Source organism: Contarinia nasturtii, unplaced genomic scaffold (genome assembly GCF_009176525.2).
Source record: "Contarinia nasturtii isolate CC-2019 unplaced genomic scaffold, AAFC_CNas_1.1 Cnas_scaffold_129, whole genome shotgun sequence".
NCBI lineage: Eukaryota > Metazoa > Arthropoda > Insecta > Diptera > Cecidomyiidae > Contarinia > Contarinia nasturtii.
This window is the reverse complement of record NW_022197486.1, coordinates 2,569,146-2,586,677: the sequence shown is the minus strand read 5'-3', so window position 1 is coordinate 2,586,677 and position 17,532 is coordinate 2,569,146. Positions and strand designations below refer to the sequence as shown.

Sequence of the window (17,532 nt, the reverse complement as noted above, 5' to 3'; positions counted from 1 at the left end):
TTCTATAAAATCACTTTCTACATTGTCGAAGCAACAGCATCAGCCATCAGATATACCAATAACAATAACAAAAGTCGAAAATGCAATACGTTCGACTTTGGTGCGTTCGTCGTGTACCGTTATCTACATTTTGCCATAGAAAAAATGAAGAGAAAAGAAATCCACATTGATTGTGTTGAAAACGTGAATTTTGATTCCTATTTGTGTTTGTTCGATTTGGCCCGAAAACGATTCCATTTCTCAACATTGACATTGTAGCAATTATTCAATATCTGATCGATGAACAAACCACATTTAAATTGAAGCTAGAAATACAAGCACACGGTAAATCCGATGACAATCAGTTCGTTGAAATTGTATTAATGAAAATTAACATTGATATGTTGAATCATAACAATAAAGTAAAGAGAGAGAGGGAGAAAGTCTATGTGTATTCGTAGGTCGGAAAAAGAATTCAGCAAAACAGGTGCTCGTTTACCTTCAATGCAGACATGCTTCTGCTTCAATAAAAAAGATATGGAGCGAAAATAGATGTAAAGTTGGTAAAAAGACGATGCTTAAAAGAAAGCTTCTTATGACGATGAAAAGGGAAATGCCTAGAATCGAAACGAACACACTTATTTTTGGGCATTGCAAAGTGATGGTATTTTATCATCATGTTATCAGTGTTTTCAAATCAGCATTACCTTTCGAACAAAATATGTTCTTTTTTTCTTGTTCTCATTCGTCTGTTATTTGATATTACATAATGCTATTCATTCCAATGATGTTTAACGGCAGCCTTATGTGATTATTTAAGAGCTGTGCGATTACAATATTTCCTTCGCATTTTCATCATAATTCGCAATGACATTTGGCGTATTTAGACATTGAAATGATGTACTATCTCCGGAAATTCAAGAACAAACAATGACAATAAATAAAATGAGCGAACGAGCATTTTATGTAATGCATGATGTTGCATTATTTTTTGTTGTTGTTGTTGTTGATATTCACAACGAAATGAATATATCATTATCAGCATCGTTTTGCTGAACGGACGAAATGTAATACACAACAAATCATAAAAAAAACGACAAAACACGATATGCTTACGCATTTTCATTTAACGCAAATAGCAATCATTTCACCAAAATTGGTATGACTTTTTTCCCACTACCATCGATTCTATGCACATTAATTTTTTCTTCTTCAGTTTTTCACACGCCTCATTTTTTTGGGGAGATCCAAATGATATTCATACCGAAAACCATTTGAACGATTTGGTTCGCATTCATTCACACAAAATAATACAGTAATGTTTGCAGCCATTTGTGATATGAATTGATATTGATATGACAGCCTCAAAGTATGAACAATATTACCACAACGAGTGAACGAAGAATTATTATGGCAATTGAGGCGATGAATAAACCAGTAAGAAACACTGTACAGTGGCATTTCCTTCTTTTATCCCGCACAATCATTCTCATCATGTCAAATAAATGAAACCGCTTAATTCTCTATTCTGCCATTGTCATTTTAAATTGTACAAAGAACGACTCTGGCAAAAATCTGAATATTTTCTACATTGTTTCTCATGTTTTTTATTTCAATTAGCGTTAAATGTTGAACAAATCCTATTGAGATAGAGATAGACGGATGCAAACAAGTGTATGAAAGTGAAGAGCAACCGAAAATAAATGTCGAGTGTTGTCTGCCGTCAAATGGCACAGTTCGAGTAAAAGTGAAGAGAGAGAAAAAAACTTCATTTACATTCAAAGAACGAACTGGGAAGTGGCTCAATCAATTTTTTTGTTTGTCTAACTTGGTACTTATTCTTTCACATTCACTCTCTTTTACCATCATTCCCCTCCCACCCACCACTGTTTCACTGGTAATGGTATAAAAACAGTAAATGTGCGCGTCTTTTATTTGTTTTATTGTTTGGGTTTTCTTACGGCAATGGTTTTTCTCTTATCGTATACTTGCTTCATGTTGCCTTGTGTTGCCTTGTTACGTTTTATTGTTTTTATTGTTGCTGAAATTATCGGCAACATAACAACACAGCGAATAAGCCGAATAATACGATGGTCTTGAAATTGGACATTATTCGACTGTGTATGTGTGTGTGTGCACGCGTTTCTGGTATGGGTGTTAATCGGCCCATGCAGAGGTCAAAATTTGAAAAATGTTTGTGTTAAATTAATGAAATTCAAACGGATCATGCAGTCTTGCCCACCAAATGTCATATCATTTCGGATTCATGTGCCACAACAACCATTGTGCTTATATTTATTTCGTTTGCAACAAATATAGAATGGAATGTTATTCAGATGAATTGAACAACGTGTTTGGTAGATAAAGGCCATGTAGCTAATAGTTAAAATGTCTTGTTTTTGTTCTGTACGAATATAAATCAAAGTACACTCGAGAAGATCTTCACATTTGAAGATAGAATAAAAGAGTCTGCAACGATGTCAAATAGAACATAAAATAGCTGAATGTAGAAGAGAAAAAAAGTGAGGGTAACAAATATGTAACTTATAATGACATGTTCATTTGATTGTTTTTTATATATTCTCTTGAGTCTTGACTTGGATGAAATGGTGGCATATAATGCTGATTTCGATTGCACCGTGTACCGGTGATTGAAGTCGGTCTTCATTCGGCATTAGTTGATTGTAAATCAAAATCCATATAACAATCAAGTGAAGCACACATGTACGTACCCTTTCATTCGCAAGGGTAAATCACTACCAATCCATAATTCGGATCCATTCACAAAATGGTTTTATACAATTTAAGCAAAACTTTATCAAACCTTAAAAGATCGGGTTTGAGATTTAAACATTTCTTAAATATATAATATATATCATGGTGTTCTTTCATACATTTCCTCCTATGGCTCCCTTTTTATGCGGTATAGTTTCGTCAATGCAATCAAATGTTTCGATTTTTAACACACAAAAAAATGTGAACGGTAACTATATATATACTATAGCCTCTGGCTGCCGATGACGATGACAACGTAAACATTTACGATTGAAAATGTATAAGAGATTCGTATTAGAGAGAAAAAGAGCGGATAATACTGAGAGAAGAGAAGAAAAAAAGAGTTTTGATTTTCGTTTCATGCGCTATTCGTCTGCTTAGCCCCCATCCCATTTTCAATGCAACCCTTCTTTGTGCCCGTCATCGATGTTTGTGGTTTTCCTCCAATTTGCACCCATAACATTTATTTGAATTCGTTTGGAATAGTTAAATCTGTGCGTGTTGGCTGCTAGTTTGTGGCTTGTAAAAATCAAATGTCAAGCGAAGTAAACACGATGATGAGGCGTTAAGGAATTGACTGTATATTTGCCATTTGGATATTGCACAGACGAAAATCAACGACAATGGTTCTGCTGTGGTTGTCGTCTGCTTGCTCCGCATCATTGTAACAACAACTACAACAACAACAACGACGACAGCAACGACATGTATGAATTGGAAACAATTTTTCTTATTTCCTTCCATGTTTTTACTAGATGTTCTCATCTTTGATCAAAACGACGTGATAAGATTTTAATGTAGCATTCTATTCCCTCCATCTCTCTCACTATACTTGATGGGTATCTTTTTTCTCTATTCTTTCTTGCCAAGCTCGCCTCAGTTGGTGTGCACACACATCGAATACATGTACTTATGTGTGTTTCGATTGCATAAGTTTATGTAAATGACAGTGTGTTCGAATTGTGAATAGCATCAACCACATACGCAATTCCAAAAAAAAAGAAATAGAAGAAAATCACAAGAAGCCAGCCACAACGACACATCTTCCCGATTTGACAATGACATTACAATTGATGATGATATTTTGAATATTTTACGTGCGTTCATTTTCAACACTATGCTTCCGAGGCACACATCATTGCATTTGCCATGATGATGCCGACAACCACATCGACATTATTGAAAGCCACTGTCACGATCCTTTGCATGTCATACAGCATGATTGCATTTATTCTGCACCTCTTAGCAATTTATTTCCATACTCTTGAATGAAAACCAAGAGAGAAAAAAGCGTCAAACATCCTTTTAGTGGAAGAAGTAATGTGGCAAATATTTTGGCGTAAAGAAGCAGTTACATGACAAATTCCATGCGAAAAACTGATTACGTTTGCAAGTCAAATAGTGAATGAATAAAGCGAAAGAAACAATGAACAAGCTTTTGCTTAACAATAGCAAAAAAAATGCACGGTGTAAAAAGTAAAATTTAATGAAGAAACCGTATTACAAGTGATAGAGAAGCATATTTACAAAGAAAAACTTTGCCAAAAGCTCAGTTTTCTGCAAAAATACAACCACATTTCTCTTTGAGAAACCCGAACCGAATTTATATATAGTCATTTCAGTTTCAATCGTGCAATCCAACGATGGATACTTAAATTTCGTGGCAATGCTTTCTTATTTAACGTCGAGCATTATTGTTGCCTTGCGGCAATTTCTTTTTACGCATGTTAATTTGTCCGCTTGTATGCTTGCATGGCATGTATTTATGTACGATGTTCTCATTATACATCAAGCATGCGTAGACAGATATTGTGGCGCATGCTGCCATAAGATAGCCATAATGTTCGGCTTTAAATACGCGAGCATTTCTATAAAGACCAATCTCTGTACAATCAAATCCATTCCCAAGGGGTCATGAATTCCTAACATGAAGTAAACCGCTTAAATTTTTGAAGTGTTGGATTGCAAAAAAAGATGTTGAATTCAAAAATTGTCGCCAAATTGTTCTACGAAAACTTGTCGCGACATTTTTAGTTGCTTTTTCGAAAGTTTTTATTTTTTTCCAGTTTATACGAATAACATCAAGTAGAAGATATGCTGTAGTAATTTGGATGTTTTCGATTCAGTGAATAGTTTTGTGTTTTAAAAAAGCTATTTTCAATATGAACGAAAAAAAAGAAAGAATTAAGTGGACACATTTTCACAAGCAACGATAACAACAACCAAAAAAAATATATATATTCATTTAACACGAGATAATACGTGTAGTCTTTTTGATCTATATGTGTGGAACGGACTATCGAAATTCATAAGGAAGGAAAAATAAATTGTTAATCTTGTTTTAAACATAGCAAAATGTGCACGTATTTATATATATGATCAGTTGCATTTACATAATGATGACTGAACTTTTGAACTTTTTTTCGCCAATTTTTATAATGCATATAGTTGGAGTGTGTATGCATACAGTATGTTGAAATTCAATTGTGAATTCAAAAGAGAAGCAAAAATAGAAAAACACACACAGATTGAATGTGAATAAGGGCAGATACTCAATTTTCAAACGCACGATAAACACTGTTGTTTATTTATTTGCTTGTCTTTCTCTCTTTTACGCTAACACTTTCGTCGTTTTGTGGAAGTTTTTTTTTCTTCTCTTCTTGAGAACTTCTCAAAAAAGCAACTTTTGCATTTGGTGATAAGTTGTTTTGTGTATTATTTGAATAGTGTGTATGGAGAGAGGCGGGGGAGGATTACATCAGTAGCACCAACAACAACATTTGAATTCCGAAAAAGAATGCGATCCTTTTAACTGAGTTGTTTGTTTGCATTTCTTTTTGTGCCTGTCTCCATCTCTATCTCTCACTTGGTTTTGATCTGATTTGTGTATTTTAGTATTGTCGAGCTTTCCAAAAGTCCATTATACACAGTCAAGTTATTTATTGTATGCAAACAAAGTAAATACATGGAAATCAAATGGAAAAACGTGTCTATGCGACAGAGGTATTCTTATCAAATTTATTTGCATTAGACATTTTGTGTGCTTTTTTCCCATCTTGGTTACACTTACCCCGTTCGTTCTTTCATTCTTTCACTCGTTCTCAAGCTTTTTGCAATTTTAGTTAACCATATTTTAAAATCTGACTCGGATATATTGACCGAAATATTGTACAGCGTTGCTGTGTCACGACAGCCGTGATTCAGCTCTTTACGAAATATCAACGACACAAGGACACACAGTTGCAAACAGTTACTGCTACTCTTTTTTTCTCCTTCGATTTTATTTTCAGAACAAAAGACACATCAGTTGTTTGTTACTCAAAGCAATTTTTTTTTGAGCGACATCGATTGAAAATCCCCCAAAGTGAAAAACTAAAACCAAGTAACGTAAAAGTACAAAGTAATTTTTGTGCCCTTTGTTGTCAAGCGAGTACGAGAGAATGCACAACGATTTCATTCGAATTTGTTTGGCTCGTGGAAATATTTTAGCATATTTTTTTTTGTATTTACAATGCACACTTAGGTTGCACTTTGTGCCTTGATCGCATAATATACACGCACACACACGAAATAAAAGACTTATAGAATTTTTCTATCGCGTGTCTACAACATCTAAATTTGGGCTGCTCTGACATGAAGAAGAAGCTGCTGTCATAAAATGGTGGAAATAAAATTTATCATCATCATCAACGTTCATCGTGAAAATAGTTAAAAAAAAAATGAAAAAAAGAGCGACACAATACGCAATCATGCTCAATATACCGAAGTGATAGCTATATACACACATTTTATTTGTGCAAAGAATTTTGCACTAGCATAATTCTGTTTACATTTTTGTTCATCTGTATATCTACATCTTGTTTCGTTTATTCTCGCTTTATGCATAAAAAGAATCCCGAACTAAAGTGAAAAAAGCGCTTGTCACTGTGATGTTACGTGTTCACTCACGTGCACACATTGGCTATATTTTTACCGCGCGCTTTTTTGTTGTTGTTGTTGTTGAGCTTGTCCAATCATTAGAACGCAGTTTTTACCACATCCCCCCATTCGAACAACTAAGCTTTCTTCGCACTTTTGCATGCAATAGCATTTTCACAGCCACGGATGTGTACGATTAATTCAGGATATTGTACATATACAGCAAAATGAGTGTGTGAAAGAGAGAAAAAATGTAATCGGCGATTGTACATAACACGTTGATCCTGAATGCATTACTTGCCAACAAATGGATTGAATGCACATCACACGGAAAGTTGGCGTTGATGTTCAGCTTGTGTGTTGGATGCATTTTATGTTGCTCTTGCATCATGGTTACCATGCATTTCTTATTTTTTCGATGGCAATATATTTAGTTTTTTTTTACGTTTCTTGTACAAATTCCGCGTGTGATATATTTGCTAGCGGTTTTATAGATTCGAAGCAGACACAAAACACATGCACAACAACAACAAAAATCTGGTACAATGGTGGCTATTAATATTTTTTTTCTCGTTTATATCTCTTGTCATCTGTGGTTGTTGCCATTCTGTTTATTTATTTTTATGTCGTTCACCAATGTTAACAGAATCATGTCAATTTTTTACCGTTCTCATTGAAACGGTGATTTGTTTCTTCATTTTGACTGTCGTTTGGCGTTTAATTAAGGGCCGTATTTCGAAGCTTATTGATTTATGTGTCAAGCGTGCATTTTGAAAAACAGTCAATTTCCATATCCTTATTACACGTAAAATATATTCACTTTCTAAGTATGCACTCCATATACACTGCGGGCCAAAACTTTGGGACCACCACATTTGAAAATAATAATTCAACATTTTCTACTGTGTTTGAAAATATACACTTCGTTGTTTCTATGTAGAAAGATACGTCCATTGTAGATTACAAAAAGAAGGTAACGAATTTTCGTATTTCGTATAAAAATGACAGCATCTCAAACACATGCACTAACCATCTTGTAACCTGTGTGTGTTACTCTTATTCAATTTAGTTTACAAATGGTACAGAAACGATCGAATAACAAAAATCATTTGATAAAATCGGCCATGCACTAGATTCAAAATTTTGAACGGCAGTGTATGCGAGTGTATGTGTCTTATAAAATATGTATTGAATGTGTCATTTAGTTTTCGGTCATTTTCGTTTACCACTCATTCTAGCTTTCATTCGTTTCATTTCTGAATATATTGCAGCCGCACTCATTTTACACATTGAAACATGACATCGACAGCACATACTGCAATTTATTTTAATTTATAAACCCACAATTGCTAGCATATTTGCATGAGTCTAGGAAATCATTTTTAAATGGCAGCAAATGGAATTTTTTCTTTCTCTACCCTTCTCTTCTTTTATTTCAAATGACCACTATTTTTCTAGCGGATACCAAAGAGAGAAAGGGGGGTGAGGTGAGAGAAAGCGTGAAGTAGTGTAAACGAAAATACCTTCGGACGAAGCTAACGCGTTAGCACATCGTAAACAGGCCAGTACATTGAATGATTGCCCGTCAATCGAACGTCAAATATGCGCCTGCACCAATGAAACGAATCCTCAAATGGCTCTAATGCACGTACATATTTTATGAAGCGTGTTGAATTTAAATTTAAGCACGCATTCAAGGCAACCAATGATTAAACTAGAAGAAGCAAATACTCACACGCTCATAAACACACAATATTTTTTCTACAGAATGTATGTGAATAGTCGACGAAAAATCAAATCAGACTTGTAAGGTATATATGAATGGACAATATTCGTTTTATTGTGTGTGCGCCATTTTCCACGCAAAAATCAAGCTCAATAACAAAAAAATCACACATTTTTCAACAAAAAAAATATCATCCACTCTTCACATCTACCTACCCCCTTCTTTTCTCTTTATTTATATATATCTATATCAAGTGACACTTTGCACACTGAGTGTGTCACACTGTGCCATCGTTTTTTTATCCAGAAAAAAAATTCAACTCTTTCAAAGAAAACCAACAAAAACAGTTGAAAGTAAATAAATTCGGAACTAAACCATAGAAAAATAAGCAAAAAAAAAAACGAGAGAAACATCGAGTTCATGAAGAACGGTGAACATGAATTTCAATGGAATAATTTCTTATTCATGATTAGATGTGAATTTCGAGTAAGAAAATAAGTACAAAAAATCGGCAACGTCGAATTATTCATGTTGGCTGATTTTCAGTTGGCAACACATGCACCACATAAACACCTACATTCGGAAAATATTTGAAAAGGTGTGTATGTGCGCCCATTCATCCGGTGCCCATCCGATCAGATGACCATTTCTTTCACGTTTGCTTCAGTGAATCATCGGGTTTTCGATTGATGCTCTTCTCTTTTTTTCACTGGGTATAGATATTTGTCTGAAATAAAAGGACAATAAACGATCATATTTGCATATATAAATTGTATTCTGATATCTGAAAACCGAAAAAGAACCATATATTTTTCCATACTTTTTTTTCGTTCCATTTTACGATGTCCGAAAACCATTTTCGTTCTTTGTTCGTGTATCGTTTGTGTTTTTATCGTGATTTGGATTATGTTCCGTTATTTTTTTTTTCTACTTTTGCTTCTCTCAATCTATATTCGATTTCGAGTCGAGTTGATTTTCGTCGATTGTTTTTTGAGGCCAGTACCTTGAGTGAGATTGAGTGAATGAAAGAGAAGCAGAAGAGTTGAAAGCAAAAAAAAAAGAATTGAGCCAAATGCTTTGGAAATTCAAGATACAGACCATTAAATTCAAGGATGCGCACGATCAATATATATGGGCCCAACATATATATCAAACAAGCAACAACAAGAAAAAAACGGGTCAATATCTCAATGAATAATGGTATATTTAAACGATTTTATCTATATGAGCTATAAAATTATGCATATATGTTTTTTTTTGTTTCTTCATATCACTACATCGGTTGATCACTCTTCATCCATTTTATTCGATTTGTATTTCGATACGTATTTATATGGGATATTGAAATGATTTTTATTTGATTCCAAAGCATTTATGATGGAAATTCTTCGAATACATAGGGTGTATGCCCCGTATATGGTCGTAGAACCACATGAAAATCGGATGAGAGTTTAACAAGTGGGCGAAGCATGAAGTGAAATTCTGAAGCGTTTCGATTTTGAGAAGACTCACTTATTGGAAATATTTCAATTATTTATATTTAGTAAAATGAATAGATAAAAAATTAAAACAGTAAAAATGAAATGGTTTTTCGCATTGAACATTTATATCGAAGTTGGGTTCGGTATATGCATGAAAGTAAAATGCTCAACGATGTCAAGAATGTCATAACGAGGTATGGCACACTAGGCAGTGAAATGAGACTTTAAATTCACATATACGCACCAAATATGTGCACGCATTTACCATAGCCAAACACTTCAAGTGGAATGAATGGTGTACTGAAATTGAATCAAAACATTTCGAATTTAACATCATCATCATCATCAAGCATATACATCATTTATCAGGTCGGCATCTCGGGTTGCGGCAACGGTGCACCACTTTCAAATGAACGCCGTATCGATTTTTGTTGTGACACTCGTACACGTATGTGCATATTTGAATGTTTGGTTTCGTTGTCAAAACTCTCCCCATTCTATCTATCTATCTCTTGAGAGAGAGAGAGAGAGAGAGAGAGAGAGAGAGAGAGAGAAAGAGAAAAAAAGCTAAACGACAAAGTGTAAACAATAAATTAAAATCAACGAATGGCATTTGAAAATCGACCGAAATAATATTGATTCGAGGAAATACTATACGTCGACTATTCGATCGTTCGATGTCTGAGTAAACATTTACTGCATCAAGTGAATTACAAACACACCAGTCAAAATGTTGAAACGCAACGAATTCCAACGAATTTTCCATCACGATTGAAATTGGATAGTAATTTAAATCGACATGTTGAGACGGCGTGTCAATCACTTCAATTTTTGGCCATCACACATACAACCATCGAATATATCTCGCTCTATTTCACTTTCACTCTTTTTTCAATTTGTCGTCAATTCAAACAGAAATAGATTGAAACAACTTTCAACTAACAAGTGCCCAACCGTACAAGTATCATTCCATGATTAAATAATAAGTTAAGTGACACCGTTTCATTTAATAGTTAATAAAGAAATTGAATATCCAATATTTTCGGTAATTTCATAGCATATAGAATGGTGAAAAGAACCCCTTCCCTTATCATTATCATCGTCATTGTCATCAATCGATTTCGATCAAATAATAAAAGAATACATTTCGTTTATTTGTATATCAAAAAGGAATCGCGGTCATGAAGAATAATCTCCATCATCGGTTTAATTTTCATTTACTGAATAAACTTTATCGTCATCACATTTGATGATATTATAAGCGATGACTCATTAAATATTAATATTTATAATCACGAAAAATTAACCATTTGAAAACAATATTATTTAAATTGTCAATTCCTTGTTCGATATGGTACGCTAAGTGTATGTTAAATTGAGCAAATGAGCGTAAATGTGTGTTTCTTCATAATTTATTGGAAACGAGAAGTGAAAAGCGAGAGATAGAGAAATGAAGAGCACGAATCTTTGCCATAATTTGCCACCCCTCCGTTTACTTTTGATTAATCACAAAATGTACAACATATATACATACAGAAAAAGCTTTTCATCTGTGTATCACCGTCATTTTCAGTATTTCCATTTTCATTTTCATTTCGTGTTGCCATTAAATATAATGTATGTCATGTTTACGCGTGGTAAAGAGTCGAAATAGACTTTTTGAATATAATTTATTACCGTACCAAAATCTTAACGACCAAATACGAGATCACGATAGTTTTTCGTTGGAAAATGCATGCCGAGCGCACTACCATCAACACTTAGCACACGAATATACGGAATGGGTGGCACAAGAAAAAAAAATAATAGAAGAAATAAAAAGCGAATCGTGCTCGCTTTCTCACTCCGAAATGAACAAAGAAACCGACAACTACACGATGGCACAAAAAAAAAAACAATAGCAATAACAAAGTTCAGAATGGTAAATAAATTTCCTTCACGAATAAATATGTGGCAGTTGCGAATATGTGTCTGTGTATGTGGTGAATTTGAATAGCTTACAATTACTAAAACGTTGTATCGAGATATGGATATGGCTAATAACTGTGTATAACAACAACCATACACACAATGATGATGCATTTGAATATTTGTTTTACGACTTAAAAATGAGCTTTTACATTTATTCGAGACTTCGACGACAATGACTGACTTCATATAAAATATCAAACCACATAGTTTACATATCACATTTTAAGCTTTTTGCCAACATACAAATACTCATATGCTTTATTTATTATGGCTCGCAAAACGATATTGAATTGACTTGATATTTTCGTTTAAAATACCATACAATTGTCATGCCATACGTATATTTTATATATGTTGTTCCAACGTATCAAGCGCTGTTACTGTCGTCGCCTCTGTCGGTGCCGTTGAAAGCGAGGCGGGCAAAAGCTACGGCACACATATCGCTCATTAATTCATATATAGGTAGTTGTAATAGGCCAATAATAACAAAACTCTGCAGAGAGACAGAGAGAGAGCGGGGGAGGGGGGGGTGGATTGGGGAGAAAGAAATGGGGATGAAGAGTCTCTTAAATAATTTATTAGTTTGCGTGTCAGTAAATTGTTCGATTGTTTTTTCCGATTGTGTAAATGTGAAGTGATATTGCAAAACAAATTTCCCTCCGACCCGTTTGAAAACGTTTGAAAACAAAAACATAAACCGAAACACATATTGTACAAATGAAATCACATCGAAATCAAATCAAACAAAATATTCGAGCGCGACTAAAAATGCAACGACAATATGTACAACCGATTTTATTATGATTATTATGACTAATTTATCATGGTTGGTATTGATAGGGTGAAAGGGAGTAGAAAGGGATAAATGTACATTGTTTCTGGACGGTTTTTTTAATGTTTCATTCAACATTCTCCGTTTTGATTTTAATGAGTATTTTCACCTTTTAATAAATCCAATTGTTTTTATATTTGTTTTAATTTATTCATATTTTGTTTTTCTCTTCATCATTTCTTTAGAATCCAAAGGCAGCTGGAACTATTGATTATGTAAAGCCTGAAGCCGATCATCGTTTGCGCCATCGTCGTTTTATTCGTCAGCATTTGCATGATTTAGATGTGGTACAAAAAGCGATGAAACGTCAATTGAACGAATTGCATCATCATCATATCGGCGAACGTTTACACAATTTGGAAACGGAACAAAAACGTTTGGCTAATGCTAATTTCAATATGAGCCGTCAAGTGGCCAGTTTGGATCGTTTGCATGGTTCAATGTTGGAATTGCTTGAGGATATTGAAGGCATTCAAAATAAATTTGACAAGACAGTTCCCGATATCAAACGTGAAATATCGAAAGTTGAATTTGATTTTGCCCAAGTTGCCTCCGAATATGGTTTATTGCGCGAAGAGGGTCACAATGCAGCGAAAAGTATTCAGGCATTGGCTGTCAGCGTCAGCACATTGCAAGATGATCGCGATGTAATCAAACAACTGGAACAAACTGTCAACGATTTGAAGTACAATTTTACAAAATTACGCAGCGGTGCCAATGCACATCGACATATGTTCCATAAACGTATTGAAAAGGTAACGAGAGATTTTTTTTTTGTTTCATAACAAATAGCCCACTTTTTGTACTCTGTTATTTGCTTATTGATTGGAATTTTCCATATATACATATTTATTTCAATTAAAACAAATGCAACGCATTCAATTAAACAACAAAAGAACAAATTTCCTATTCCATCATATGACTAATTGAGGTCATCTTTGTTTTACATGCTCGTTTGTCAAAATTATAAACAACAAACACACACCTACACAGATTGAATTGGACTCAAAAACGCCACAGCAAAATGTAATTAGTGAAATTCAGATGGCATCAAAATTGGTAAAACAATTGGAAACGGTTGAACAGCAATACGAATCAATTATTAATAAATTGCCGTCAGATTGTTCGCAAATCGAACAAAATTCAACGGGTTTATTCATGATTGCACCTGGTGGCCAACAACATCCAATTTTGGCGAATTGTGAAAATCAATGGACAACAATTCAACGGCGACACGACGGCAGTGTCGATTTCAATCGCTCATGGGATGAATACAGCCAAGGTAAGAAGCGAATTCAAACTTTTTCATTCATTTTTGTTGTGATTTTTTTTTTCTCGTGGTTGTCAGTCTAGGAGTTAAATCGGATAGCATTCCAGCGTATACATTACATTTGTTGTTCTTCATTTGTTCAATTTTAGGTTTCGGTACACCATCTGGCGAGTATTGGATTGGTAATACGATATTGAATCATTTGACCGCCGACAATTGTACCACGTTAAAAATAATTATGCAAGATATTTATGATAATACCTGGGAAGCAGTTTACAGTACATTTTATGTGGCCACACGTGAAGATGGATACCGTTTGAGTATATCAGGTTACAGTGGCAACGCATCGGATGCATTCCAATACCAAAATGACATGCAATTTTCGGCAATCGATGTTGACCGAGACATTTCGAACACGCATTGTGCAGGTAATTTTCATGATGAATTTTGTACTCTTCCTTTTTGTATCACGATTTTTCGAAATTTTATACCGATTTTTAATTTGTCCTAGGTAATTACGAAGGTGGCTGGTGGTTTTCGCATTGTCAACATGCTAATTTAAATGGTCGATACAATTTGGGCCTAACGTGGTTTGATGCATCGCGCAACGAATGGATTGCAGTCAAATCAAGCCACATGATGATTTCAAAACGACCAAACTGTGCACAACCATATACTATTCCACCGCCACAATCACCATTCGATGAAGAAAACAACAACAGCAACCAAGCCAACACAATATCATCGACGTCGATACCGGAGATTGCAAAAGGTAAAACACATACAAAATAAATCCAAACAATAGAAACCACACATATACCAACAGATAAATATTTGAATACCGAGAAAATTACAAAAAAAAAAAAAAAAAAAAAAAAACAAAAAAAAAACAACATACGAAATTGATCACCAAATTGAATTGCAGTTGATTAAATGATCGAAAATAATGTTGAATAGTGCAGAAGGAGCGAAAACAAAATGAAGAAGTAATAATGACATTTCTTATGGGATGACCGAATTATAATCCAAAGCGCATCAATGAATTTTCGCTCCAATACACATAAAGAAAGAAAAGAAATCACACACAAATTTGTAAATACGTGAAAGACCTGAACAGAAAACCAATTCCCAAATAAAATACAGACTCTTTTAACAAAAATTAAATCCTAAAGCTACAATTAGTTTTGCTGAATATTATTATTATAAGTATAAGAATTAATAATAAAGATGATGATAATATTGTGTGTGTATACTGTATAGGATAAACTTGACTAAAATTTAACAAAAAAAGAAAAATGAAGAAATAGTTCGAACAAAAACAGTAATCGTATGACATAGATATAAGAAAATCTCTTTAACAATAATATGAACAGAGCAAAAAGTGGAAAAAAAAAGTTCGATTGAAGAAAGAAAAAAAAATAAAAGAAACCACATACTGAAACTTATTGTAACTAGAAAATAATACCAAACGTAGGCTTAAGTGTAAGGCATTTTTCGTGGCAGTCAGTGTTGCTATTGTTCTTTCGGGCATAAACGAATTTGTATGGCGAATGCAGAAATTGAGCTCTGGTGCTTGTTCGCAAGCATACAGAAAGAGCGAAGGGCTTGTAGGTTTAAGGAGTTCAGCAAATGTTCAATTCAACGTTACATTGAGCACATTTGATTTGTTTTTGTTCCTGTTGGTGGTGGCTGTGCTCTTCTTTTTTCTCGTATCGCAGCTATTGTGTGTGTGTGTGTGTGTGCTGTTGCTTGAAAAGCTCTCCAATTTGTATTTATTTTATTCATCTTTTGTGTGTGCTCTTTCTCTCTGATTTTGCTATTGTCGTTAATATTTTGTGTTTTTATTATTTCGAAATAAAGTCGTTGCGTGAAGCACAAAACCAAAATCTAGAATATAATCGTCGTCAATGTATGTGCAGTAGTACTAAACAACAATAAAGACTCAAATAGCGAGAGAAAAAATTATAACACAAAAAATGGCACTCTCTGACGAAATCACGAAAATATTAAGAATATATTTTCGCCACACAACAGAAGAGAAAAAATGAGATAGAAAGAGAGAATGAGCCAAACCATGGACGAAAAAGAGACAAAAGACGAGGGAAACAAAACGAAAAGCTCTCATAAAATCTCAACATTTTATGGTTAAAATGGATATAATTGTGTATATTCGGTTAAAATAGATTTATGTTGTTGCTAGCAATGTGTGTGTGTGTGTTTTTTTTTTCCGGTCTGTCCTTTCGTTCGGTTAGTGTGTTTGTATATTTCACTTGGCTTGGCGTGTGTGTCGAGCGCTTATTTTAGACATTCAAATAAATGGGAGAAAAAATATTGAAATTACAATCTCATATATCGTACACAATGGGAGAGGTCTCGCGCACACATTTTTTTTCTCTCGCCCGCATCTAGTCCGCTCTGAATGTTATACAAGCGACTCAAAAAATGTAAGTGACGTGAATAGCGATACATGCTGTTGTATATTTCGCTTGAATGCAAACCCGATGTGTGGCAGTGTCGATGGTGGTATCTGCGACGGCAACATCGACCAAGGTGATAGTGTTAAATACAAAGTATCAAATACGAGCGCGTATGCAGACGACAAAAATACATGTGTCTGCTCGATAGATTGCTTGCTGGCGAATACAACAAACTCATGCTGGTGTTGCCGTTATGTTCTCTTTCTATTCTCTGACTCTATCGTGTTTTGTAGTTATTCACGTTTTTTTATTTATTTATTTTCTATGTTGCGCTTTTTTTTACACTATCCTTTTGTACTGTATTGAGTCCGCTTTCTCGTTTGGTTCATATGTGTCTGTGTGATGCTCTCTTACTCTCTTTTTTCTCTCTTCTGTGTTTCATTTTTTTCTTTTTGGTGTTGTTCAATTTTTCCGACTGGCAGCATTTTCTTTAATATTCGTGGCGCATCGACCGCTTGGTTTTTCTCCTTTTCGTGAATTTCAATTCAACTCCCGTGAATATTTCCATTGTTGAGATGGCCAAAACACGCAGTCAGTGTGTGTGTGTGTGAGAGAGAGCGAGTGGCATGAAAAAATTAGTAAGCCTCAGAACAATTGCACAAATCCGTAAGTATTGTGTAAGAATATGTATGGAAGTTGATACTAGCATGATGCACACATAAACACAAAGCATGATTACCAAACATGCTTTTGCGTCTACGTGTGAGAACGAAAGCAAGCGATTTCATTCATTTGCTGGCCTGTACGCTACAAATTCACATACGGTCATGCAATAAATTTTCATTTTGCCAGTTTTCACTTTTTAGCCGTTTATTTTGTTGGCATCGTTTTATTTCACATTCGTCTTGCAATGAGGGCCTCGCCTTAAATTCAGTCTCTTCTAGTTTTATCCGCTACATTCTGTTCTCGCGAGCTCGTAATTTCGGCTTCTCTCTGTGTATGTGACCGTACAACATTACGCTTCGTATGCAGACGAAATAAAACAAAAGTATCATTTTCATTGCCATTAAATTTTTTTTTTTCGCTTTCCATATATTTATTGTCCCCCTCATTCTATCTCTCAATACTTTAATGCGAAGTTGGCATTTTTTCTCTGCGAATTT

General features: G+C 34.5%; 1 protein-coding gene across 1 annotated transcript in view; it reads left to right on the top strand.

Moving 5' to 3' along the window:
- Window positions 1–15,336, top strand: part of LOC116347557 (protein scabrous-like) — a 50,085-nt gene extending 34,749 nt beyond the window's left edge. The window contains exons 3-6 of the mRNA XM_031778197.1: window positions 12,868–13,437; window positions 13,676–13,964; window positions 14,102–14,380; window positions 14,464–15,336. Of these exons, the coding sequence (XP_031634057.1) occupies window positions 12,868–13,437; window positions 13,676–13,964; window positions 14,102–14,380; window positions 14,464–14,744 (1,419 nt within the window). The 3' untranslated portion in view covers window positions 14,745–15,336. The remainder of the gene's footprint in view (window positions 1–12,867; window positions 13,438–13,675; window positions 13,965–14,101; window positions 14,381–14,463) is intronic.
- The last annotated feature ends 2,196 nt before the right edge of the window (window positions 15,337–17,532 follow it).